At 34.7% G+C, this 27,109-nt stretch overlaps 4 protein-coding genes across 4 annotated transcripts; 3 read left to right on the top strand and 1 right to left on the bottom strand.

Moving 5' to 3' along the window:
* Window positions 1-49: 49 nt before the first annotated feature.
* On the top strand, window positions 50-1,866 carry PDV2 (plastid division2). Its single transcript, XM_088509355.1, has 2 exons — window positions 50-512; window positions 1,079-1,866. Exons 1-2 carry the CDS (start codon window positions 285-287, stop codon window positions 1,760-1,762), a joined length of 912 nt encoding a protein of 303 aa, XP_088365481.1. The 5' UTR covers window positions 50-284; the 3' UTR covers window positions 1,763-1,866.
* A 1,072-nt stretch (window positions 1,867-2,938) lies between these two features.
* Window positions 2,939-4,239, top strand: LOC107628932 (anaerobic nitrite reductase MHB1). The gene is made up of 4 exons (XM_016331574.3): window positions 2,939-3,265; window positions 3,515-3,629; window positions 3,742-3,858; window positions 3,946-4,239. The coding sequence occupies exons 1-4, from the start codon at window positions 3,153-3,155 to the stop codon at window positions 4,081-4,083; spliced, it is 483 nt and encodes a 160-aa protein (XP_016187060.3). The 5' UTR covers window positions 2,939-3,152; the 3' UTR covers window positions 4,084-4,239.
* Window positions 4,240-13,303: 9,064 nt separating this feature from the next.
* Window positions 13,304-26,446, top strand: LOC107628934 (anaerobic nitrite reductase-like). The gene is made up of 4 exons (XM_016331576.3): window positions 13,304-13,398; window positions 14,053-14,167; window positions 25,738-25,854; window positions 26,318-26,446. The coding sequence occupies exons 1-4, from the start codon at window positions 13,304-13,306 to the stop codon at window positions 26,444-26,446; spliced, it is 456 nt and encodes a 151-aa protein (XP_016187062.1).
* On the bottom strand, window positions 22,011-23,723 carry LOC148569713 (uncharacterized). The gene has a single exon (XM_088508431.1). The coding sequence runs from the start codon at window positions 23,721-23,723 to the stop codon at window positions 22,011-22,013; it is 1,713 nt and encodes a 570-aa protein (XP_088364557.1).
* Window positions 26,447-27,109: the final 663 nt, after the last annotated feature.

Here is a 27,109-nt window from a genome sequence, read left to right as displayed (position 1 = left end):
TGGTAAAAAAGAAAGATATTGGAATTAATATTTTGTCTTTGGGAGAATTTTGAGAAAAGGGAAAAGTTGGATTCTGTTTCCGAATTGTATGACTGGTATGAAGCTAAGGCAAATTGGGTGAGTGAAGAGTGAGCTTCACAATTCACAATCTTGCCCCTCAGACAGCGACACAAGAACAGAGGAAAGAGAGTATTTTTGGCGCTTTTCTTTTTTCTCCCCTTTGATTGAAACTTAGGTCACACTGTCACAGCCACAACACAAAGAAAGAGAGAGAGAAAATAGAAATGGAAGAAGAGGGAATAGGGTTAGTGTTGGCCAGAGCTACAGAACTCAGATTGAAGATTAGCAATTGCATCCACACCGCCACCGCCACCACATCTAACCACGCGCCTCTCACTCTCAATGGCCCGTCACCTTCCGCCGCCGACGACGATGATGACGAAGCTACTGATATGCTCCTCAAAATTTGCGATGCCCTCGAAGCCTTGGAGACCCAGCTTGCTTCCTTGCAGGTTACCTCACAAAACTCTTCTGTTAAAAATCGAATATTTTTCAATAGGGTTTCTGATTTGGGGATTTTTCAGTTGTGGTTACTAGTTGTAAGGGAGTCATGGTTCATTTATTAGAAACATGGGTTATCTTTGTTTCTTTCTTTGGATAAAGTTTCTTTTTTTGTTATTCTTTTTAATTGTCTGAGGAAGTTTGAGATTTTGAATTTGTTACAATGCTGCTAGCTACAGTTTGTAAGAATAAAGCTAGCTATACCAGTTATACAAGTTTACCAGTTTAGGTACCCTAATCGAGTTTAGAAATTGAGTTTCAAGATTCAAGTTTATTATTCTAGGTGTACACTCTAGTTTGCAAGTTTTTTCATAAGGTGCTATGGAGATTATTGTTGAAGCTTATTGGTATGTTTGACTTGTAATCTTGATATTGCTTTAGTCTTGGTGGTTATATATTGCTGTAGTCTTGGTGGTTATGTTTATGTAAGATTTTGTTGGTTGTCTTCTCTGGGAAAATGTTCTATGTATGGTTGATAAAATGTTTGGGAATCTTAATTTTTGTGTTCAATTTCCAGGTTCTACAACAACAACAGCGATATCAAAGAGAAATTGCGTTGGCTGAGATTGAGAGCAGTCGTAAGGTGTTAATCGATAAGCTGAAGGAGTACAAGGGTAAGGAATTGGATGTGATACACGAAGCTTCCACTTTTGCTAGTGAAACTGTCGAAACCAATAATGATCTGCTACTCCCTCCGTATCCAAGCCGCCCCCCATATTCCATGTCTCTGGACAAGGAGTATCTGTCGCAAATCCCTTCTGTGAATAAGTCCGGTCGCAATGGGTTAATCACACTCGATCCAATGATTGAGGCAAAAAACAGCCTAGATGATAAGGAGCAAAATCATGCTGCAAATGAAGATAAAAGTTTAAGAAAAGGGTTGGGATATTTCATAACTTCTGCAGCCAAAACAATGCTTACAGTTGCTGGAGTGGTATCAATATTAAGTGTGTCTGGCTTTGGGCCTAATCTGGGGAAGTTAGGTGTCCGATTCAATGTACAAGGCTGGCGTCAAAGAACAGAAAATGAGAATGAAAGATCTGCTGCCCAGAATGTGAAGCATAGATCAATTACTCAGTGTCCGCCTGGTAGAATTTTGGTGATGGAAAATGGGGAAGCTCGATGTCTTGTGAAAGAGAGAGTCGAAATTCCATTTTCGGTTGTTGCTTCAACACCTGATATAAACTATGGATGTGGTTAACCACATCACTTCCCCCCAACCCAACACCCTCTGTCTTTTGTTTCTGTTTCTTGTGGATATGCAACTTTATCAAAATAAAAAAAAAAATTATGAAGTTAATCAAAGTTGGCTAGTGATGTCATGGTTTATGGTAGTTGAATTTAGGTAAATGAAGTTAATCAAAGTTAGCTCTTTCTTTCTTTCTTTTCTTTTGGTTGTGAGAAATTTTTGTTTATCTCAATTGTTTGATGGTGTTGAGCTCATCATTAGTGATGTGCATACATGACACATTTTGCTTACAATTGACAAAACCGATAGAACACAAATTCCTAAGTGATCACAGCTGGTTAGAATTGAGATAGTTCTGTCTTCCATCTTAGTTTGACTTGTGAGAGATGACTCTTGGTCCCCTTTATATTAAAAGTTATGACTGAGTTAGGGACTTAATTGAAGAATGTTGTGGACACAGAAGTTGCATTTCTGAAATGCTAGCATAAATTAGTTCATCAAAGATGTTCATTCTGGGATTGGGTTAGGCAATAACATTGAGGGGCATAATCAGCTTTTAGTGGCTCAAGTGGCTTATAAGGTAATATCTACCAAGTACCAACCTCATTGATCCTCTACAGCTGTCATGTGTTTTCTACTCTCTTTTCCTGCTTTGCTGGGACACCCCTTCACTCTAACTTTTGTTCTTTCTGCCTCCTTAGCTTTATTTGCATTTGGAGTGAATTTTTTGAAATAAAATTATGTATATATCTCATCTATAATCACATCACATTTTGTCGTTTGTAAAAGATGATATTAACCTTTTTGTATGCAAATGATTGATATTGGTTTTCATGTCTCAGTAAAAATAAATACTGACTCACTCACCTTAATCATCAGTAAAATTTAAGCCTTATAAGACTAGGTCAACTTGTCACATGAAATCATATATTTTAATTGACAATTCAATAAAAAACAACTAACATGAAATCAAATTTGACCAGTTTCATGGGTCATTGCTTACGCAAGAAGAGAAGTACAAATTTCCAAAGTTTTGATTGCAAATGGGCACAATACAATGGTTCAAAACAATGTCTAGTTTCTCTTGTAAGTTGGGGCTGCATACACTAACAACTAGTCAACTACAGCACCTAGTTTTCTGTGCCCCTAGTAATGCTACTTTAGTACTTTTCTTTATCAGATAAGAGCAACAAAAAAAATTAACTGAAACAATCATATCTGACAAACAAAGCATGCCAACTAACCCAACTATACTGGAATGGCTCTCCATTGCAATGAAGAGCCAACTTCTTCTCCAAGTTACACTATATATAAACTTTACCAAACCAACAAGCTTCAACATCAAAGGTTCCCCTCAATCACTTCCATAACCTATCACAAAACTCTTAACTACTAGAGAATCATGAGCACCCTGGAGGCAAGAGCATTCACTGAAGAGCAAGAAGCTCTTGTGGTCAAGTCATGGAATGTTATGAAGAAGAATTCTGCTGAACTTGGTTTCAAGTTTTTCCTTAAGTAAGCCATTTGATAACTCCTTTAGCCTCTTCAAATTCTTATTATTTACAACATGTATTAATCAACTATCAGAATTAACCAAGAGTTTAATTTTGATATACAGTTATTTAATCATATTTACTCTTTTCATGATTATTTACATAGTTAATATAAAAAGTAGTATTTTTACGTGATTAGAGAAAAACACTTGACAATGCATTAAAGTTAAATTTATTAATGAATTTAATAAATTGACCAAACTTTTTGTAGGATATTTGAGATTGCTCCATCAGCTCAGAAACTGTTTTCATTCTTGAAAGACTCAAAAGTTCCTTTGGAGCAGAATCCCAAGCTCAAGACACATGCCGTGACTGTATTTGTTATGGTAATAAGTTCAATTTGCAAGCTCCCTGCTTTGACTTTTGTCACCATTTGAATCCAAGAACAAATAATGTCCAATAGGTCACTACATTTTCTAATGTTTTGTGTTATTGCAGACATGTGAATCAGCAGTTCAACTTCGAAAGGCTGGAAAAGTGACCGTGAGAGAATCAAACTTGAAAAAAATGGGTGCTACCCATTTCAGGGTTGGTGTTGTAGATGCACATTATGAGGTAAATAACATAACTTTGAATGTAATAACATCATTGCTCATCTCATATTTACTAAGACTCTGTTATGTGCATTTTATGTTTGAAAAGGTGACAAAGTTTGCACTGTTGGAAACAATAAAAGAAGCAGTGCCTGAAATGTGGTCACCAGCCATGAAGGAAGCATGGAGTGAAGCTTATGATCAGCTTGTTGGTGCCATCAAATCTGAGATGAAACCCTCTGCTTAATTAATTAATCAATTCCCTTAGTTTTAATTGAATAAAAATGAAATCATAGTGCCCTCTTTGTACATTAAAGCATTGAGTGCTTTGGTACGTAAAATTGTACTTTATATTGTTGCGGCTTGATACTTACGGATTTAATAAATAATATTATTTGAACAATGTTACATTACCAACAATAAATAATTTATATCTATATTTATAAATTATTTTTATTCAATATTTAGTTAACAATAATTTGTATTTATATTTATAGAAATTTTACATATAAAAAATATATAATTTAATGTTTATAAATTTAATAAATAATTTGACTGATATGATGATTCCACGTGCACCAATACACAGCATTTTTATAATGAAAATCGTTGTCTTCTATTGCTAGATTATAAATTATAAATTGGAAACACATTATATTGTCTTACTCGAGGAAGCTTTGAGTTTTATTTTATTTTACTTTTTCCGATCTCAATAACTTTAGTATGGAGATAAACCTTAAATATGTATTTGATTCCCTTCATATATCCAACTTATCAATATTATTGGTCTAATTCTTTCATGTGGTTCTAGCTAGCGAGGAGATTATTATTATTATTGTTCCTACATATCTTGCTTAACGCTTCAACTCTTTTTTTTTTTTTTTGGAGTGAATGAATTATGCATCGACTCTTTTAAGAACAACACTGATAAATATTTACAAAGACACTCTAATACTCAAATTAAAAAATAAGTAAAATAGTAAAAATAATATTCAAAGTAAATGACGTACATCTTTTTATTAGATCTTATTATATTTATAAAATTGTTGTTTTTATTGATTATTATTGGCATTTCCGAAACTGTTTAAACGACTTTAGCTAATTATCCGATAACTGCATCTTAATGACTCGTTTGGGTTTGTTTAGAGAGATTTACCAAAAAAAATTTGTACTGATTTAAATTGGCAGGTGGTTATTTAATTTTGTTGGATTCCAAGTTCATAGGTTCCTTTTAAACCGAGTTATGACTAACAGATTTATTATTATTATTATTATTATTATTATTATTATTATTATTATTATTATTATTATTATTATTATTGCACAATTAATATAAGCTTGGAAAAAAGGGTACATCTAACTATGCATAATTGTATTTCCTTTGGCATGTTAGAATAAAAACTTGACCATATAACTTTTTTTTTTAACCTCAAACAAATTAAAACAAATAGAAGGAGGCCTTTGATTTAAAGATCTCAGAATCCAAAATCTGGCGCTTTTAGGCAAACAGTTTTAGCGACTTGTAACACAGCCTACTTCCTTATTATCCAAAATACTAAGAGGTAAATACTTTAGCAATGGTAATGCTATAACGGCAGAAATTGGAGTCTTACCTTCTTGGGGATGGAGGAGCATACTGGAAGGTCGAAAGATTGTTGAAAAAGGACTTAATTGGGCTGTGAGTACTGGTGAGAATATCCGAACCTTTGAGGATCCTTGGCTGCCTCCTCCATATCCTTTATTGATTTCTGACATGCCAAATAGACAGGCTATTTCTGAGTTGGTTCTAAGAGTTAAAGATCTAATTACTGAAAATAGGAATTGGAATCAGAATCTCATTCAAGAATTATTTCCCCAAGACGTTGCAAACAGGATTTTGTCAGTTAAAATTCAGCAAGGTAGGGACAAATTACAATGGGATTTGAACAAATCCAAGCAATATGATACAGATTCAGGTTACAGAATTGGCTATTTATTTTACCATCCGCCTCTGGAGCTTTGCTCTAATTATATGCAGCAGAAAAAGCCGTGGATTGATCTATGGAAGTTGAACTTGCCTCACAAAATTAAGCTATTTATCTGGAAAGCTCTCCATGGCCGACTTCCGGTGCTTGCTCAGATTCATCACGGCATCCCATCTATATCACCAATATGCCCCTGCTGTCATGAAGCAACCGAAACAGTCACTCATTGTTTGATCGATTGCTCTAGAATTAAAGACGTATGGTCTCAGAGTTATCTTCGTGACTGTCTTCCCCCTCAAAGTTCTAACGACTTTTGGACATGGTGGACTGCATCAACAGAGATACTTAACCCGTTGAAGAATGCTGACCGTAATCCTCAATTGCTTGCCATCATTTGCTGGAACTGCTGGAAAGCTCGCAACCAGTTGATTTTTGAAGGTTCTACTTCTATGCCGTCTGCCATTCTAGCAAGCTCTGTCAAGTTGCTCCGTGAAATCCAAAGAACTCCCAGTTTAGGTCGTCATCTCCATGAGGCAAGCTCTTAGTTGCATGCAATTGGATTTATCATTCTTTCTTCTTTAAGATTTTTTTTCGTTTTTTGACTACGCACCGTCGGATGAATACCTTCAGTGTAGTGTTTTTGGGAAATCCCCACCTTTTATTATGCTGTCCTGCTTTTGGACATTTTTATATTTTATTTTTTAATAATTAATGAAATATAACCTATTATGTTTGAAAAAAAAATTAAAGTGCTCTTGCATGGAGTTGATCAATGGTTATTGGTTGCTTAATTATAGATATTTTAATTTGTTCGCCTGGGCTATTGCCTTTTCTAAATCAATAGGAGGTGGGAAAAGTGATGAGATAATAATAAACTAATTGAAAAATAAAAGAAAATATAAATTATAAAGAATAAAATTAAAGTAAATGGACAAGTTCTCAAACCAATTGCTAGCCACATATCGACCTTTGTTTTCAAAAATATATTTTTTAAGTAAATACTCTTTCTCATTTCTAACTATTTTTAATTTATTAGTTCTCGATCATTAAAAGAACGACCATATAAATAGTAATTTATTAATATATCAAGGATCCATTTAGAATAATAAAAACTGCTAAGTTAATTATTTAAATGGTTGAGAATTAATTAAAAATTTTTAAATTATAAAAAGTATTCTATCTTTTCAACAAATGATAAAGGATCGTTTTAATATTCTTTTTAATTTTTAACTATTTTTAGTATTAAATGTACACATTGAAATCAAAGTGACACATATATAATAGATATTGATAAAAAAATTCTAATATTGTATGTCTATTAAATAATAAATTTTTTAGTCTTTTAAATACGCAATAGTAGAATATTGAATATATTTATTGAATATTATTACAATTTTTTAGTGTTTCATTTTTATTCTTTAATTAAAAAAGGTAATAGTATTTATTTTTTCACAATATATCGATTAAATATAAACTAAGTAAATTATAATTATTTTATTATATGTTATGATTAATATTTATTAGATTAAGTATACCTTCTTATAACTAAGAGGTGATATATAGAGCGGAGTACGATGGGTACGTACTCTTTTAAATTGTTCTGTTAGAATATTTTTTTAAAAGTTCCGTTAGAAAGATAATGGGACATTTGTACAATGTATACAATGGATTGTTTATTTAGTCCAATATGAGTTACAAATAAAAATTACTCACGAAATAATAAATTTAAAAACTCTTATTCAGTTATTTCATATCAAATTTTAAATTTCAAATTTTTAAAAAATTCATTAGTTATTTCAAAAAAATAACCATCTGAAATTCTCTAATACTCTCTTCTTTTTCAACCGGCGGCCACCCCACCTTCATCAATAATCATCCCATTTCATCATAGCTACTTGGCTTGCCACACGCCACTCACCTTTAATAAAAATAATCATCCACTTAAGGATAAAAATAATCATCCGCATACCTAATGAATTGAACATCTAACATATTTTAATTATATATAACTAAACTCAATACAATAAAAATAATCATCTACGTAAAAATAAAATAACCATATGCATACCTAGTAAAATGATCATCATAAATTGAATAAAGAGAAAACTATTATTGTGGTAAAACATAATTTTGAAGGACTAGTCACGACAAAAACGACACTGTTGTGAAGCATATGGCTCAAATCATGAAAGAAGCTAACCATACTTGGATCCGAAGAAGAAGAATCATCGATGAGAAGAGGTTCGAAGAAATGGGAAAAGCGAAGCCGGCTTGGAAGAGAGGCGACGTTAGGCTGAGCGTCGAGGCACATCAGGCTGACCAATGGAGATGAGGACGGTGTCGGTGAGAGGATAAGGCGGCCTCGGCCAAAAAAATTCAGTGACGCGAGCTGAGAACTGGATATTACCGTGAGTTTTGTGGATTAGAAATAACTGTAATGGATTTAAATACTAATCTTAATTTTCAAATTTCAAATTTTGAAATTAAATAACTAATGATTTAATTTTTAATTTTAATTTTACATTTTTTTAATTCATTGTACACAGTTAATATTAGTTCCCCATACTTTCTTTTTTTAAAATAGAATTCTTGTCTCGTTCCAAAGCCATTTGAAATACATTCTCTCTCGTATTTTCTGATTGATTCTCCCATGATTTTGAAAACCAATGTCTGATGCTCATGAATGTCCAAACGTAAAATTCACGACAAAAGATGCTTTGGAGCACCACACCACGCAAATGGCTTTGAAACTGAAGCGTCAAGAACTCAGCACTCTATGTGAGGTATGGTTCGTTTCTTTTTACTTCTTTGTTTTTCTTTCTAAAACTAAGCAAATCTAATTAGTTTTCTGTTTTGCACTAGTAAATTGGCTTTAACAATGGAAAGAGGACACAGCAGTTAAAATTCTTGCTGAAAAAAGAATTTTTATAGTTGCCAAGATAACTGATCCTACTTTAAACTAGTTTTAGGAGCTAATTGGAGTACATCTAAATAGCTTATGTAATTCGCTATACTCAATACACAAAATTTTCCTATTTTATACAACTTTTTTTTAGAAATGTTGTTATTATGGGTGGTTAGGGGTATAAAAAATTTTCAAGAGGCGCGATCTCCGCGGAGACCGTCCTGAATGGGCCTTAATGGTGGAAAATTTTTTCCGTGGGGATGAGATGGGGATGGGGAGCTAAATTCTTCCGAGACAGGTGTGGGGACCCGAGCGGGGATCCCCAATAATTTCCCGAATTTTTGAACTTACTTAATAACTCTTACTTTATTTCTAATATAAGAGTTTTTTTAGTAATTTCACTCATTGAAAAATCCTAACCCTATTGTTCAAGATTTTATTTTATGGACTATGATTTGCTATGTTATATTTTTGGACTTATAATCTTGGATAATATATGTTTGTGTGTTTGTAATAATATTTTGTAGTTTATTTTTTAGTTTTTTTGATATTTTTATTATAATTTCCATATGAATGTTAAATATAGGGAGATGGGGAATGGGGCCCGCGGAAAACGCGGATGGGGACAATTATTCTCCATGGCGGGCAACAGGGGCGGGGACGGGGAGTAGGGAGGTATTCCCTGCCCCCGCTCCGCCCCATTGACATCCCTAGGTGGTTTCAATGCTATAGTGAACTTGGATGAAAAGGAGGGGCTTAAAATCAGCTTTATCTATTTATGAATTTGTGAATTTTATTGATGGTGGTACACTAAAGGACTTGGATATGATTGGAAGAAGGTTCACATAGACTAATAGGCGACGAGGACAGGATCAGATCAAGCGGCTTGACTGTGCACTTGCAAACGGTGAGTGGATTGTTTTTCGTCAGCCTCGCGGTCTCGGCTCGCAGAAAATGGTTCAGACCATGCGCCTATCCTCCTTGATACAAATCCGGCCATGAAAAAATCTAAACGAAAGTTTAAGTTTTACGAGAGGTGGTGTGATTTAATAGAAATTCGAGTAATTATGACTAAAGTTTGGAAGGAATGGGTGGATGGCTAAGCAATGTTTGTTTTGGCTCAAAAATTAAAGCATTGTAGGCACCGTATTGTTCAATGGCAGCAATAGAACAAATTTAATTCGAAGAAGGACGTTGATGAACTCATATCTCAACTTGAAATTCTCAGAGAGGAGAGTATTACAGGGGAGAACAAATTGAAGTCATAAACTTGAGGTATTTACTTTAATTTAGGGAGAAAATGTATTAGAAGGAGAAATCTTGGGTAAAGTGGCTAAAAAAAGAGAATAGAAATACAAGTTTTTTCACCAATCATTCCAATCCAGAATTCAGATAAATAAAATATATTCGAAACTGGAAAAGAATGATGCTAGGTATGCTATCACCGGTGAGAAAATTGCACAAATAGCTGAAAGATACTTCAAGAATATCTTCAAATCGATTGACCAAGCTAATTCGACACATGCATTCGAAGATTTTAAAACCAAAGTTTCAGCAACCATGAACAGAAAATTAACTAGATTGATCAATTTTAATGAGGTAAAACGTGTTGTCTTTAGTATTCACCCCAGAGTACCCCTGGTGATGATGGATTTACGACTAAATTCTTTCAATTCTATTAGAGTTTAGTAGGAGAAGATGTTTTTAAGGCTGTCCGCAATTTTTTTGTTAGTAATAGACTACTCAAGAGTTTCAATTATACACAAATATGTCTTATTCTCAAAATTCCTTATGCAAAGGATATGACACAAGTTAGACCCATCAGCCTTTCCTCAGTTGTATATAAGATTATTTCTAAAGTACTAGTCCATCTGCTACAGAAATTAATGACTTCGCTGATCAGCCCTAATCAGAGTGCCTTTATTAAGGGTAGATTGGTTTCAGACAATGTCCTAATCGCTCATGAAAGTATGCACTATCTAAAGACAAAGAAGAGGGGCATATCGACTGAAAGGGCTGTTAAATTGGATATGAGCAAAATCTATTATCGTGTTGAGTGGCATTTTCTTTGGTTTATTTTGAAGAAACTGATATTTGAATCTAGGTGGATTGGTTGGATATAGGAGGTGGTGACTACAGTTTCTTACTATGTCGTTGTTGAATGACAACCTTTTGGTTTTTTAAACCAAATAGAGATATCCGTCAAGGAGATCCTCTACCTCCCTATCTTTTTTTTTTTTTTGTGCAGAAGGATTATCCATTTTGCTAAATAAGACAGAGCAAAACGGTCTCATTGAAGGTATTCAGATCAATCGAAGATGTCCTACTGTTAATCATTTATTGTTTGCGGATGACTCAATCTTTTTTTGCAAAGCGTCAGAAAACAGTTGTGAACATATTAGAAGTCTTCTTCAATCATACGAGGGGCTTAGTGGCCAAAAAGTTAATTTGCATAAATCAACTCTATTTTTTAGTAATAATACTCCTCCTACTGCTCAATTACTACTGGCTCGAAAATTGAAAATTACTCATATTGGTGCACAGGATAAATATTCGAATCTTCCATCTACAGTCCAAAAATTAAAAAAGGCCACCTTCGAAGAAATCAAGGACAAGGTGAGGAAGCGAGTTCAAAGGTGAAAAAGGAAACTTCTCTCCTCTGTAGGCAGGCATGTTCTAATCAAAGCTGTTGGGGAGGCTATCACAATTTATTCATGATCATGTTTCCATCTTCCTGTCACTTTAATTAGGGAAATTCACAACATAATCTCCTAATTTTAGTGGGGTCAAAAATGTATAGAACAAAAAATGGCACGGGTTAGTTGGGATACTATGACAAGACCAAAATTGGAAAGTGGACTAGGTTTTAAGAACCTAGGGGTTCAGAATGGGCGCTGTTAGCAAAACAATGTTGAAAAGTTGTCTCTCAGCCACAATCGCTCTTATTTAGATTCCTCAAAAGTAAATATTTTCGATACGGATCTATAATGAATGCAGAGATCGGAGTAGTACCTTCGTGGGGGTGGCGTAGCATATTGGAAAGGCGGCGTAAGATTGTTGAAAAGGGGCTGGTTTCGCGAGTTAGTGATGGGTCCAATATACGAATCTTCAGCGATCCTTGGCATGCTCCTTCACATCTTTGTGTTGTCCCTCCATCTGAAGCTTTCAATCTGCAAAATCAACCGCTATTGACGGTCAAAGACTTAATACTTTCTAATGGTCTGTGGAATCAACCTCTAATTAGAAGCATTTTTTCTGAGGGTACTAGTCAGCGTGTGCTAGCAACAACAATTAGGGGGTAGAGAAGATAAAATTTATTGGGCCCTTAATAAAAGTGATTTGTAGGAAGTAAGTATTGGGTATCATGTAATTTATGGGTTCTCGCACCCTCCCATTGAATTTTACTCAGAGATTATGAAACAACGAAATTTGTGGCGAGAAGATAAAATTTATTGGGCCCTTAATAAAAGTGATTTGCATGAAGTAAATATTGGGTATCGTGTAATTTATGGGTTCTCGCATCCTCCCATTGAATTTTACCCAAAGATTATGAAACAACGAAATTTGTGGCGAGAACTGTGGAAGCTGAAAATTCCAGCGAAGATTAAGATTTTTTTTGGAGGGACTTCCATGAAAAGCTTCCAGTTCTACAAAAGCTTCATGATCGCATCTCATTGATTCAACTCACTTGCCGAAGATACTTACAATTCCTAGAAATAATCAATCATTACATCTTCCATTGTGAGAAATCAAAGGAGATTTGGTCAAAAATGGACTTACCGACTGTTAGAAGGGACATCGAAGACTCTGATTTCTATGTTGAGTGGAACTTGAGAATGGGATCTTGCGTACCTAACCCAATAGCTTCTCTCAAAGGATGATTATGGTGATTTTGAGCTGGTCCTTATGGAAGGCTAGGAACAGATTCATCTTTAATAATGTATCAACTAGTGTGAAAGAGATAATGACGTTGATTTTGAAACTGCAAAAGGAGCTTCAACAAATCATCAATTCTTAATTGATGAACACTTTACTTCCTTTTATTTCTTTTATTAGATTATTATATAATATTACCTTTATAGTAGAACATTGGAATCGAAATCACTCATTTTTTTGTTTGTCCCATATATAAACACCTATATATTTCTTTCATTTCATGAATGGAATTATCGGAATAAAAAAAAAGTATACCTTCTTATAACATTCATTGACTTCATATAAAGCAAAAATAACTAATAAAATCTACAAAAAGAAGTAATTATGAACATGAAGGCTGTGCATTTAATTAAGAAAGGTTACATTTCAGAGAAAGAAAAAAAAATAAAAATAACGTGTCAATAATTTTATTGTGTATTATTATAAATAAATAAAATGCAGCACCTTGTTTTTAATTTAGGCACCTGGTATGTTGCGTTGATAGCAACATTAATAATTAAAACAAAATGTAAAAACAAATCATAGAAAACCAAATTAAAGCTTGATTTGCATGCAAGAAGGGCTCTATAAATACTTTAGCTTTTCTACACCATGCATTTAGGGTTTCTCATCCACTTCAATTAATTATTTCTCACATTTCATCTCCTTAGAACTTAGCAATCATGGCACTCACTGCACAGCAAGAATCCCTCATTGTCAACTCATGGGATATGCTCAAGAACGATTCCGCAGACCACGGCCTCAAATTTTTCTTGAAGTAATTATAATTAAGCCATTTAATAATTCCTACATGTTTTCAGTTTTCTTAAGATTCTGTTAACAAGTTTTCTCAAAAAAAAAAAAAAAAAAATTGAACTGCATTTAAAAAGGAGATTAAAACTAAAAAATTGAAATTAAGAAACAGAAATTAAATTAAGTCTTTATAATTTATATTGTATTTAGTATAAAATATATTGGATTGAGTTATATCTTAGTATTATATTTAATTTAAAATAAATATAAAAATTAAATAATAAATTTAATATTTAAAAAATTAAATAAAAATATTTTTTTAAAATATTATTAAAGTTTCGATCTACGTCTTCGAAAATCTATGTTCTTATTTTATAAAAGTATTAAAAAGATTAAAATTTTAGTATCTAAAAATTGATATTTTAATTTTAATCTCTGACCATCAAATACAATACTAAATTTCAGTAAATAAACTACCTTAAACAATCAAAAACAGAAAAAAAAAATGTTTAAAAGTTATGTATTCACTAATACATTAGATACTTCAAGAATTTACTTTCTTTTCTTATTTAATTTTCTCGAGCTTGCTTATTGCTACATGCATGACATGCATAATGTTCTTTTTTCCCCCAACAACTAATCTGAAATCACGATTCCATATCTGCATCAAACTACGTAGAATATTCAGTGCTGCACCAGAAGCAACGGCATTGTTCTCATATTTGAAAGATTCAAGTGTTCCTTTGGACCAAAACCCCAAGCTCAAGACACATGCTACTCTTGTATTTGTCATGGTATACTTCAACTTAATTTGGATAAATAATTATAATATATGAAATTGATGGTTTCAGTGGCTAAGAGAAGGGGGGTTGAATCTTAGCCCCTTTTTCGCTTGCTAACACTTGCTGGATTCAGAGGAGACTTTTCTGTTTTTAGCTCGTCCCTAGCCACGAGACATTTTCATTTTGTCTCGTCACTTGGCACGAGACATTTTCGGTTTTTGCTCCTGTGCAATAGAAAACAGAAATGGAGTAGGAGAGGAAGAAAATTACACCAAGATATATCCTGGTTCGGCTGCTAAGTGCAGTGCAGCCTACATCCAGTCTCCATCACAACAATGATGGAATTTCACTATAATCAAACAGATTACAACTTGTAAAGTGCTAACCCAACTTACAAGGGGATTCCCACAGAATCATGAAACACAACACAGATGTACAAAGGAACTCTAAGACATCTATGGCTTTTTCTTTTAATTTTGCACTCTCTGCCTTTTTCCGCTCTATGGCTTTTTCATTACAAACCTCACTGTTTGCCTTTTACCATGAGACTCAAGACATGACAAAATTAAACAGAAAAATATTAAACAGAATACATTGAAGGAGAAGAGAAAACTGTTAGCTCAGGTAGCTCTGAGAACTCTGTGCCTTGCACTCTCAATTTTTCTCCTTGCTTCAAACAGTGGCTGTCCACCCTTAATATAGAAGAGGGGAGCCTCCACTTATTGAAGCCAAAACTGAACCAACTTCTTCTTCCTTCAACAAAACCGGTTCGGCCACATAGAGAGAGAAGAGATAACCATGCATTAACCAACATGCAATTACCTCTAGTCCTTTCTTGATCATCACCCTTCATCAATCCGAGCTCTCCATCCTTGGCTTGCTCTCCAAGATGGAATTCTGGCCCTTGATGCTTCATGATGATGATGACTTCATCTGCTTCAATCTCTGCCTTCAACCATCACTTCGCCACTCTAGCTACTTCCTGTGGTGGTTGAGCAGAATCGAAGACAAGCCATGCTTCAAGAATCTCCTCCAGCTGGCCGAATCTTCTTCTTCCATTTTGAGCATGAAAGACTCAAGATAACCTCACCAAATCTAACCACATTTGGTGAATATCTTAGCCACAGCTCATTTTTATTTTAGTATGTTTTCTTGCCATCATTGTGATGGTCTTTAGGCTTGCTTTCTCTTCATCTCGGTAGCTTACTTTTGCTTCCATGGCTGCCAATATTTTCTGAGTAAAGACCGAAGAGAGAAAGAGTTGTGAGAGAGAAGAAAGAGAAAATATTCAATGGGTTTGAACAATAATCAATGAACAAAGAGAGAGAATGTAAAAGTTAATTCAAGTTTCCCACTTCCCTTTGTTGAGTAGCGTGTAGTGTCATAATAGCTATCAAATCAATCTTCTCTCTTTTTCTTATGTTTCCAATGTATTAATTAAATTTGAAATCCTTCAAAATAATGAAGTGGAATCCGTTGGAAGCATTTAGGCATTTCATTTGCTTCATGGATTCGAATAAGGCATGGAAACATTCATCAACATTGGGCTTGGTAGCAACAATATTTGATCTTGGCCCATTAATAACATTTGCTTTCCTGATAAAATTTGGAACATGCATAAAGCAAGTGGAAAGCATGTAACCCACTTGGGCTTAGATCAGAAAATTATTTGGGCCCAAGTAATATTAAAACAGCCACATTTATTTTTGTTATTAAAACCAAGGCTGAGTGTAAATTGGGCTTAGCACAATACATTTATTTCCGGCCCATGATTAAACCTGCAGCAAAATTATAATCATCAATGTATTGAATAAAAATTCAGATCAAATAATTTTGCAATTAATTAATTTTAATAATGTTTAGTCATCACACATATTAATTTAGAGTTTTCCAAACTCATCAATCTCCCCCTTGATGACAAACAATATTAAAATTGAAATGGAAAGAAATTTAAAATTGAGTAAGAGTACTCCCTTTAAATTTGTATTTCTCCCCCTTTCAAATTGTCACATTGCTCCCCCTTAATATATGCTGTTTTTACCAAGGGAAGCATTAACCTGTAACAATTTTAATCAAGCTTCAAATAACAATGTTATTTAGCATATTTATTACATGATGCTAAATGCTTGATTTATGAGCAGAGTTGGATGATAATCAAAACTCATTTGTTATCAATAATTTGATTTTCTGCTCAAACTTACACATATCAACAGAACACAAACCAGTGTTGTTCAGAAAATTTCCAAATATTTTCCAGTCCAGATATCAGAGCAATGTCATTCAAAATAAGGAAAATATTTTTGAAACACATAATAGCACATCAAAGCATGGCAGATGTTAGATAACACAGTTTAAAGGAACTGCCAAAAATAAATTTTCAAACCAACAAGTTTGTCAAATATGAACCATTAGCCAGGCATCACCATAAATCAAACATCAAATGCAGTTCATATATCAAGGATCATAATAGAACAAATGCATTCTTTGAACAAGGATAGTCATGAATTTTCAATTTGAAAATTTCAACCCTTGTCCCCTGTTTTTCCAGCCCCTGTTTTATTCCAATTTCAATTTTGGAATCTAAATTTCCTCCCCCTTTTGGCATCAAGGGGCATAAAAACCTGCAACAAGAGACATGAGCAATACATAATATTTATAACAAAGCAGTAATTGTTCAGAGTATCATACGGCAGGGAGTATCAAGTCATGCCTTTACAAAAAAACAAAAGAAGGATTGAGCCTATTGTTGCCAATATCAAATAAAAGTAGAGGAATAGTCACTAATCATCAGAAACATTGAACTCAGAACCAGAATCATCTTCAGAATCTCCTGTTCCCATTTCATCATCAAAGGTTTGAATCATGAAACCGACCCTTTCATAGCACTTCCTCCAGGCTTTCTCATTTGCATACGCCAGTTTCCGGGCAGCCTTGCTTGACTTAAGCATTAATTTGGACATATTGCGGAATTCACTGAGAGTCTCCCTGATGGATGCCGACACCTTTGAGGGTTCAGGGTGGCTTTCCAAATCGCTTAGAGAGGGTTCGGAGGCAACAGATTTCTTGCTTTTCTTGTTCGAAACTCCTCCTCCTTTAATCTGTGACACTTTGTTCTCAACAGATTCATTAGACAAATCAACCTTAAAATATTCAAATATACATGTAAGAAACATGCCATAAGGAAGATTAGCCTTTTTTGTGCTTCTTACTGCTTCCCACATATGACGTGTCATAATATAAGCAAATGAAATTGGAGTGGAAGTAATAAGAGCAAAGAGGATGATAGAGTCAGAAACTGTTACTCTATGATGAGAACCACTTTGAGGAGTGATGATATGAGTGATGATACGGTGTAACAGAGAGTTCTCTGGGCCGAGGGATTTGTGAGTTGGGATTAATCCATCAAGCCCGGACAGGTTGGCACAGATGTGTTGCATTACAGTTTGTTGAGTAACTCCCACTTGATCATCCCATTTATCAACCATATAAACCTTTGGTCCCTCATCTTCATACCCAAGGGCAGCACCAATGGTTTGAGGAGTGAGGGTTATGTAAACACGCTTGACATAAGAGTGGATTGACCCACCAATCAGGCGCATGTTTGCATAAAATTCCCGGACCAGCCCCGGGTATACCAATTTCTGAATGTGAGTCAGAGGAGTCCATTTCAGAGCATCAAACAGAGATGAAAAGTTCATTCCTTTGGTGGCAAGATTTGGAAGGTTCACCAAGTAAGAGGGGCAGAGATTGCGCTGCAGAAGAACATCTTTGTGAAATTCATAGAATGCACATGAGTGGAAGCGAGAAGGATCAAAATGTGAATGAGTTTTGTGGAATTTGTTTTTGAACTCTAGAGATTCCAGATTGGGGGGTTCGCTTGTGTCATGCAGAGCAAAGGTTTTCTGTTTCTTTTGGGAGCTTTTTGTATGAGGGGTAGTTCTTTTTGGTGGTGATGGAGGTGGAGTAGTATGTGATGTTTCTTCATCTTCTTCAACACTTGGTTGCTTGTTCTTCCCTGTCTTGCCTCTCCCTGAAGTTTTCTGAGCAATAACCTTTCGGCGCATGGTTTCGGTTTTCTTGGAGGGTGGTGACTGAGAAGAGGATGAGGTAGAATGGAGATGGATATGTGTATGGGTTGGAGGTGATGAGAAAGGTGGGTTTTTTGGAATGGGGGTTCGGCTACTTCGCCTAACAGCGGTTTTCTTTTTCATGGTGGATGAATGAGGGGTAGAATATGAAGGGGTGATGGCCGAATGAGAGGAGGATGGAAGGAGGTTAGAGGTGCAATAAATGAGGATTGGAGAGAGATGATGGGAGGTTAATGACCATAATGGCACGGTTATTATCCAAATGGGAGTTTCAAAAAGTGATAAAGAGGGAGTTTTTCCTTGAATCAAGGGATTTAGTTGGAAGGAGAAGATATGATTTGACAACATGTATCTTCCAACTAGATTTGAAAAGACAATCTAAAAAATTTTGTGATTTTATTTTTTCAAGGAAGGAATAACTAACTAAACTGCCATGGTGGGGTCAGAATTTATTAGGTGGGGCCCAGAAGAATTTAAATTTGTGTTGCCTCCCCCTGAACAGAGCTCCTCCATCAAGCTTGCGTTTTTTATCTCGTCCAAACCTACGAGACAAAACTGAACAGAATCAAATATTCACAAATTTTCAATAAAACTTAAATCAAACATTCCCAATCTTTTTCTCAAGGTGCAGAATCTGTCTTCACAGAGGGGTTTTGTAAAAATATCAGCAATTTGGTCTTCTGATTTTACAAATTGAATATCAATAGTACCCTTTTGCACATGTTCCCTAATAAAATGATATTTTATCTCAATGTGCTTAGTTCTTGAGTGCAAAACAGGATTTTTTGAAATATTTATTGCACTCATATTATCACAAAATAGGGGTATACTATTGATTTTTAATTTGTAATCTTCCAATTGTGTTTTTAACCAAATTAATTGAGTGCAACATGCAGATGCGGAAATATATTCTGCTTCAGCGGTGGATAAAGCCACTGTGGCTTGTTTCTTGCTTGACCACATGTTGAGAGAGCTTCCAAGGAAGCAACACATGCCTGACGTGCTTCTTCTATCCACTCTATCTCCCGCATAATCTGCATCACAAAACCCTACTGCACAAAATTCATCAGATTTAGGATACCACAAGCCATAATCACAAGTTCCCTTAATGTATCTAATGATGCGTTTAACAGCCGTAAGATGGGATTCTTTTGGGTGAGATTGAAATCTTGAACATACACCCACACTTTGAACAATATCTGGTCTAGAGGAGGTAAGGTACATGAGTGAACCTATCATTCCTCTATACCTTGTTTCATCCACATCTTGACCATCATCATCCTTTTCAAGTTTTGTGTTGGGATGCATTGGTGTACTCATTGCTTTGGAATTTTCTAGGCCAAACTTTTTGATAAGTTCTTTTGCATACTTTCCTTGGTAAATAAAAGTACCACTAGGAGTTTGTTTAATTTGGAGGCCAAGAAAGAAGGTAAGCTCTCCCATTAAACTCATTTCAAACTCACTAGTCATGAGTTTTCCAAACTCTTCACACAAGGAAATGTTGGCCGATCCAAATACAATGTCATCAACATAAACTTGAACAAGAAGTATGTCATCATTAGATGCTTTAATAAATAAAGTAGTGTCGGTGGTACCCCTTTGAAATTGATTTTCCAACAAGAAGGCACTAAGCCTTTCATACCAAGCTCTTGGAGCTTGTCTAAGCCCATAAAGAGCCTTAGATAATTTAAGAACATGATTTGGAAACTCTTTATGTTCAAAACCGGGGGGTTGTGCCACATACACTTCTCTATCAATAAAGCCATTAAGGAAAGCACACTTAACATCCATTTGAAACATTTTGAAACCTTTATGGGCGGCATAGGCAAGAAGCAACCGAATTGCTTCCATTCTAGCTACCGGAGCAAAAGACTCATCAAAATCTATACCCTCTTCTTGATCGTAACCTTGGGCCACTAATCTAGCCTTGTTACGAACAACTTGTCCATCCTCACCAAGTTTATTTTTAAAGACCCACTTAGTACCCGTTACCTTCATACCATCCGAATAAGGTACTAATGTCCAAACCTCATTCTTGTCAAATTGAGCTAGCTCCTCTTGCATGGCTTTGACCCATGATGGATCTTCAAGAGCTTGTTTGACATTGTTGGGCTCCATTTGTGACAAGAGAGCTAAGTTGCTAGGTTCGGTTTGCCTTTTGGTGGAGGATCTTGTTGTTACACCATGAGAGGGATCACCAATGATGAAGTCATGAGGATAACCCCTCATAGACTTCCATTCTCTAGGTTTTCGGCCAGGTGTTGAACTTTGATGAACTTCTGGTGGTCTCACTGTTTCAGTTTCTCGTGTCTGCTCAGGAGATAAATTGGAAGTTTCTCCTACAATCTGACGAGATAAAACCGGGCTGACAGATTCTTCATTTTGTACAGATTTGGGATTTTCTTTACTTGTTGCAGCCTCTTCACAATCTGAATCAATATCCTTCACAATACTGGGAACTAAGTTAGAATCACAAAAAGTAACATGTATGGATTCCTCTATTGTCCTATGCTCCTTGAGATAAACTCTATAGGCCTTGCTTGTGGTGGAATATCCAACAAACATTCCTTCATATGATTTTGGATCAAATTTTCCAAGGTTTTCTTTATTATTAAGCACAAAGCATTTGCATCCAAAAATATGAAAGTACTTAAGATTTGGAGGGGTTCCTTTCCATAACTCATAAGGTGTTTTCTTTAACCCTTTTCTAATGATTGTTCTATTCAAAATATAACATGCTGTGTTCACAGCCTCAGCCCATAGGAATTTAGGAATTTCACTCTCACATAACATAGCCCTAGTCATTTCTTGAAGGCTTCTATTCCTTCTTTCAACTACCCCATTTTGTTGGGGGGTTCTAGGACATGAAAAGTTATGAGAAATCCCTAAGTCATCACAGAATTTTTCAAAATCTTGATTTTCAAATTCTCTTCCATGATCACTTCTTAAATGGGCAATTTTCAAATCCTTTTCATTTTGAATTTTCTTACAAAGGGTGGAAAAAGCATGAAAAGCATCATTCTTATGAGCAAGGAAAAGTACCCAACCAAATCTAGAGTAATCATCTACCACCACAAGACCATAATGTTTACCTCCTAAACTTTGAGTTCTAGTAGGACCAAAAAGATCAATATGTAACATTTCCAATGGCCGTTTGGTTGATATTCCATCTTTTGATTTAAAAGAGGATTTTACTTGTTTGCCCAATTGACAAGCGTCACAAGTAAGATCCTTATCAAACTTGATGTTTGGAATCCCTCTAACCAAATTTCTTTTAACTAGCTTAGAGATTTGATACATGCTAGCATGTCCCAACTTTCTATGCCAAAGCCATTTTTCAGATTCAAAAGATGTGAAGCATGTTACATTTTGTTCCTTTAAATCCTCAAGAGTTAATCCATACACATTGTTGCATCTTTTAGCTTCAAAAAGAACATTCCCAGTTTTTTCACACACAACTAAACAAACAGATTTCTTAAAAATAACTTCAAAACCCAAATCACAAAGTTGACTAACACTAAGCAAATTATGTTTCAAGCCATGTACAAGGAGAACATCATTTATACAAGAAGAAAAGTTTTTACCAACTTTCCCAACAGCCACAATTTTTCCTTTTGCATCATCACCGAAAGTGACAAGTCCTCCATCATAGTCATCAAGCTTTATGAAGAAGGTTGCCTTTCCGGTCATATGCCTAGAGCATCCGCTGTCCATATACCACACATTTTCTTTCCTTTGGGATGCTAGGCACACCTACAAAACAATGCTTAAGTAACCTTAGGTATCCAAATCTTTTTGGATCCTTTTACGTTAAACCATCTTCTATGTCCTAAGCCATTGTAATCAAAAACAATTTTATAAACCTTGTTACCAACCATTCTTTCACCGAAAAAGCATTGAATGGGAAAGTGTCCATTCCGATTGCATAGTCTACAAAATCTTGGAGTTGCCTTTTTGTTAAAGTAGGTGGGATCTTGAAATCTTATGTCATTAGAAGATGAAGCAATATTTTCAAAATGTGAATTTTCAGATTTATGAAACCCCAACCCAGCCTTATCATAAAGAGGTTTTTGACTAGCCAAGATGTGATTTAAACTTTCAGAACTTTGTGTAAATTTGGCTAAGTCTTCCTCAAGTCTTTTAACCTTTTTAAGCAACTCTTCATTTTGTTTAAAACAGTCCACATATGCAAGAACACAATGGTTACTTTCACAGCTCCTAACTTGGGCTCTTAACTGCTTATTTTCTTCAACAAGATCACAAGCAGTTTCGGCCTCTCTCACTTTTTCTTTTAGAAAACTGTTTTCGGCCTTAAGAATGGTAATTTGCTGTTCAAGTTCTTGATTTTCCAGCAGAAAACATCTTATTTTTTCAGAAAGGTGGTCTATCATAAGATGGAGATCTTCAGTGTTAGGGTTATGAAAGACTACCTGATCTATGTGGTCTGCCATGAGACATGTTTGTGACTTGGTCTCGGTTTCTTCATCATCATCATCAGAATCATTCTCCAAGTCTTCCCATGTGGCCATCAGTCCTTTCTTCTTTCCTCTTTTTGGCTTTTCCTCCTTCTTCAGCTTGGGACAATCAGATTTGAAATGCCCCATTTCCTTGCAATTGTAGCAAGTTACCTTGCTGAGGTCTTTCTTCACTTTCCTTGTGCTGCTGCCTTTGCCTCTGAGCTTAGCCATTTTCCTGAATTTTTTTGCAAATAAAACAAACTCATTTTCAGAAGAGTTATCACTGGATTCATCATCCAGGGGGTTAGTCACAGAAGAAAATGCAATTCCTTTCTTTTTTGTATCTTTTTTCAAATAGGTATTTTCAAAAGCAAGAAGATTTCCTCTCAAATCATCAAGTGTTATGGAGTCTAGGCTACTACTCTCAGAAATAATTAAAGCTTTAGTCTCCCACTCTTTTGTGAGACATCTCAACACTCTTCTCACTAGCACAGAATCAGAATGTGTAATTCCCAGAGCATCTAAGCCAACAATGATAGCATTGAAACGTTCAAAGAGTTCATCAATGGACTCTCCTTCCTTCATTGCAAACGTTTCATATTCTCTGTTTAGCATATCTGCCCGAGTCTTCTTGACAATGGTGGTTCCTTCATGGGTGATTTGCAATTTGTCCCAGATTTCCTTTGCCGTTGTGCATCTTGATACCCGTCGGTACTCCTCAAAGCTGATAGCACAATTGAGCAGATTTATTGCCTTGGCATTTAACTCCACCTTCTTCCTATCTTCCTCGGTCCATCTTGCTTCTGGTTTGATAGAAACAACTCCTTCTGCACTTGTGGTAGTTGGAAATTTAGGCCCTTCGAGGATAATCTTCCAAAGTCTGTAATCCACTGCTTGTACGAATATCTTCATCCTCTCCTTCCAATAGGTATAGTTTTTCCCATTGAAAAGAGGGGGTCTGTTGCTTGATTGTCCTTCAGTTAGATTATAAGACACCACATTTGCGCCACTGTTTTCTGCCATGAGGATCTTTACTCCAAGCTGCAAAGCTTGATCTCTTTGAGACCAAGCTCTGATACCAATTGATGGTTTCAGTGGCTAAGAGAAGGGGGGGGTTGAATCTTAGCCCCTTTTTCGCTTGCTAACACTTGCTGGATTCAGAGGAGACTTTTCTGTTTTTAGCTCGTCCCTAGCCACGAGACATTTTCATTTTGTCTCGTCACTTGGCACGAGACATTTTCGGTTTTTGCTCCTGTGCAATAGAAAACAGAAATGGAGTAGGAGAGGAAGAAAATTACACCAAGATATATCCTGGTTCGGCTGCTAAGTGCAGTGCAGCCTACATCCAGTCTCCATCACAACAATGATGGAATTTCACTATAATCAAACAGATTACAACTTGTAAAGTGCTAACCCAACTTACAAGGGGATTCCCACAGAATCATGAAACACAACACAGATGTACAAAGGAACTCTAAGACATCTATGGCTTTTTCTTTTAATTTTGCACTCTCTGCCTTTTTCCGCTCTATGGCTTTTTCATTACAAACCTCACTGTTTGCCTTTTACCATGAGACTCAAGACATGACAAAATTAAACAGAAAAATATTAAACAGAATACATTGAAGGAGAAGAGAAAACTGTTAGCTCAGGTAGCTCTGAGAACTCTGTGCCTTGCACTCTCAATTTTTCTCCTTGCTTCAAACAGTGGCTGTCCACCCTTAATATAGAAGAGGGGAGCCTCCACTTATTGAAGCCAAAACTGAACCAACTTCTTCTTCCTTCAACAAAACCGGTTCGGCCACATAGAGAGAGAAGAGATAACCATGCATTAACCAACATGCAATTACCTCTAGTCCTTTCTTGATCATCACCCTTCATCAATCCGAGCTCTCCATCCTTGGCTTGCTCTCCAAGATGGAATTCTGGCCCTTGATGCTTCATGATGATGATGACTTCATCTGCTTCAATCTCTGCCTTCAACCATCACTTCGCCACTCTAGCTACTTCCTGTGGTGGTTGAGCAGAATTGAAGACAAGCCATGCTTCAAGAATCTCCTCCAGCTGGCCGAATCTTCTTCTTCCATTTTGAGCATGAAAGACTCAAGATAACCTCACCAAATCTAACCACATTTGGTGAATATCTTAGCCACAGCTCATTTTTATTTTAGTATGTTTTCTTGCCATCATTGTGATGGTCTTTAGGCTTGCTTTCTCTTCATCTCGGTAGCTTACTTTTGCTTCCATGGCTGCCAATATTTTCTGAGTAAAGACCGAAGAGAGAAAGAGTTGTGAGAGAGAAGAAAGAGAAAATATTCAATGGGTTTGAACAATAATCAATGAACAAAGAGAGAGAATGTAAAAGTTAATTCAAGTTTCCCACTTCCCTTTGTTGAGTAGCGTGTAGTGTCATAATAGCTATCAAATCAATCTTCTCTCTTTTTCTTATGTTTCCAATGTATTAATTAAATTTGAAATCCTTCAAAATAATGAAGTGGAATCCGTTGGAAGCATTTAGGCATTTCATTTGCTTCATGGATTCGAATAAGGCATGGAAACATTCATCAACATTGGGCTTGGTAGCAACAATATTTGATCTTGGCCCATTAATAACATTTGCTTTCCTGATAAAATTTGGAACATGCATAAAGCAAGTGGAAAGCATGTAACCCACTTGGGCTTAGATCAGAAAATTATTTGGGCCCAAGTAATATTAAAACAGCCACATTTATTTTTGTTATTAAAACCAAGGCTGAGTGTAAATTGGGCTTAGCACAATACATTTATTTCCGGCCCATGATTAAACCTGCAGCAAAATTATAATCATCAATGTATTGAATAAAAATTCAGATCAAATAATTTTGCAATTAATTAATTTTAATAATGTTTAGTCATCACACATATTAATTTAGAGTTTTCCAAACTCATCAGAAATTTTGATAAAATTAAACTATATATATGATTATATTCATAATTCACAAGCCTCTCACAAATTATAATATATATATTTTTAAACTTTATGATGTATATATTACAGATTGCTGAAACAGCTATTCAATTGCGAAAGACTGGAAAAGTCAATGTGGGAGAATCAAACTTAAAACATTTGGGAGCTGTTCATTTAAAATTGGGTGTCACACATGCACACTTTGCGGTATACATGCAATTTCGATGTTAAATTATTAGAATAAATTTGAGAAAATATTTCTTGAAGTTTTTGTATATATAAAAAAAAATAATAATATTTTATCACGTAAAAACTTAATTACAAAATTTAATACTCAATAAAAAATATAAAAATTTAATTAAAATTTTAATAAAATAATAAAAATTGACAGAATAATTTAATTTTTTATAAATATATTATTTTATTATCAAAAATGTTTAATAACCAAAGAAAATCAACCAAAAACAGTCATAACTTGCCTTATTTAGCATTAATTAATTGTTGCGACAATTAATTAATACTAAATAAGGCAAGTTCTGGCGGTGTATTTTGTCTATCTGACTGTTTTTATTATATTCAATTCAATTTTAGATCAAACTTTTAAATCTTTGAACTTTTGAGCAAGCTATGACATATATATGTACTTATTTTTGTTAATTAAATAAAAAAGTTGGCAAAGGCGGCACTTTTGGAGACAATAAAAGAAGGGGTACCATGCATTTGGTCAACGGCATTGAGTGATGCATGGGGAGTAGCTTATGATCATCTTGTTGCTGCTATCAAAGCTGAGATGAAGTAGTAATATATATGCTTATGGATTAGTACCTTCCTTCTCAAAATTTTCAATAAGATTGATGCATCCATCAAGTGTGTGTGTTTGTTTGTTTGTTTCATCATCATGTATGTTGTGTCAGGTGTTACTAATAAGTAATAACACTGTTCCTTGGGTCAAATATACACCCTTTACTAGGAGGAGCTTCGTATTAATTATTATTGTTACAAAACTATATAAAATAATAAAATTATATATATATATTATGGAACTAACTCATCCTTCTTATGAGTTTATTATAAATTTATAATACTTAGTAGGGTGATGAAGCCCACTTAGTGCATTGGGAGTATTTAATATAAAAAATATTATTTTTACACTAAAATTAATTATTATATATTTTTAATATATATATAATTTAATTTATTTTTAATATGTATTTATTCTAATGACTGATTTAATAATTTTAGTATATAACTAATATAATTTTTTAATATATTATAAAAAATTACTATCAGATTTTTTGTGTAGAGTATATTAATTAATTATTGAAAGAAAGATTTCAAACTGTTGTATATAAGATTGAGAATTAATTAATGATTTGAAATAGATCAGAGCTCTCAAGAACTAAGAAATTATATTTTCTTAAAAACAAAATTAAAGGAAATTAAATGCAATTATAGTACTTGA

Source organism: Arachis ipaensis, chromosome B3, assembly GCF_059453495.1.
Source record: "Arachis ipaensis isolate K30076 ecotype BB chromosome B3, ASM5945349v1, whole genome shotgun sequence".
NCBI lineage: Eukaryota > Viridiplantae > Streptophyta > Magnoliopsida > Fabales > Fabaceae > Arachis > Arachis ipaensis.
Note: the sequence above shows the minus strand (reverse complement) of the source record. Positions and strands in the feature narration are given on the sequence as shown.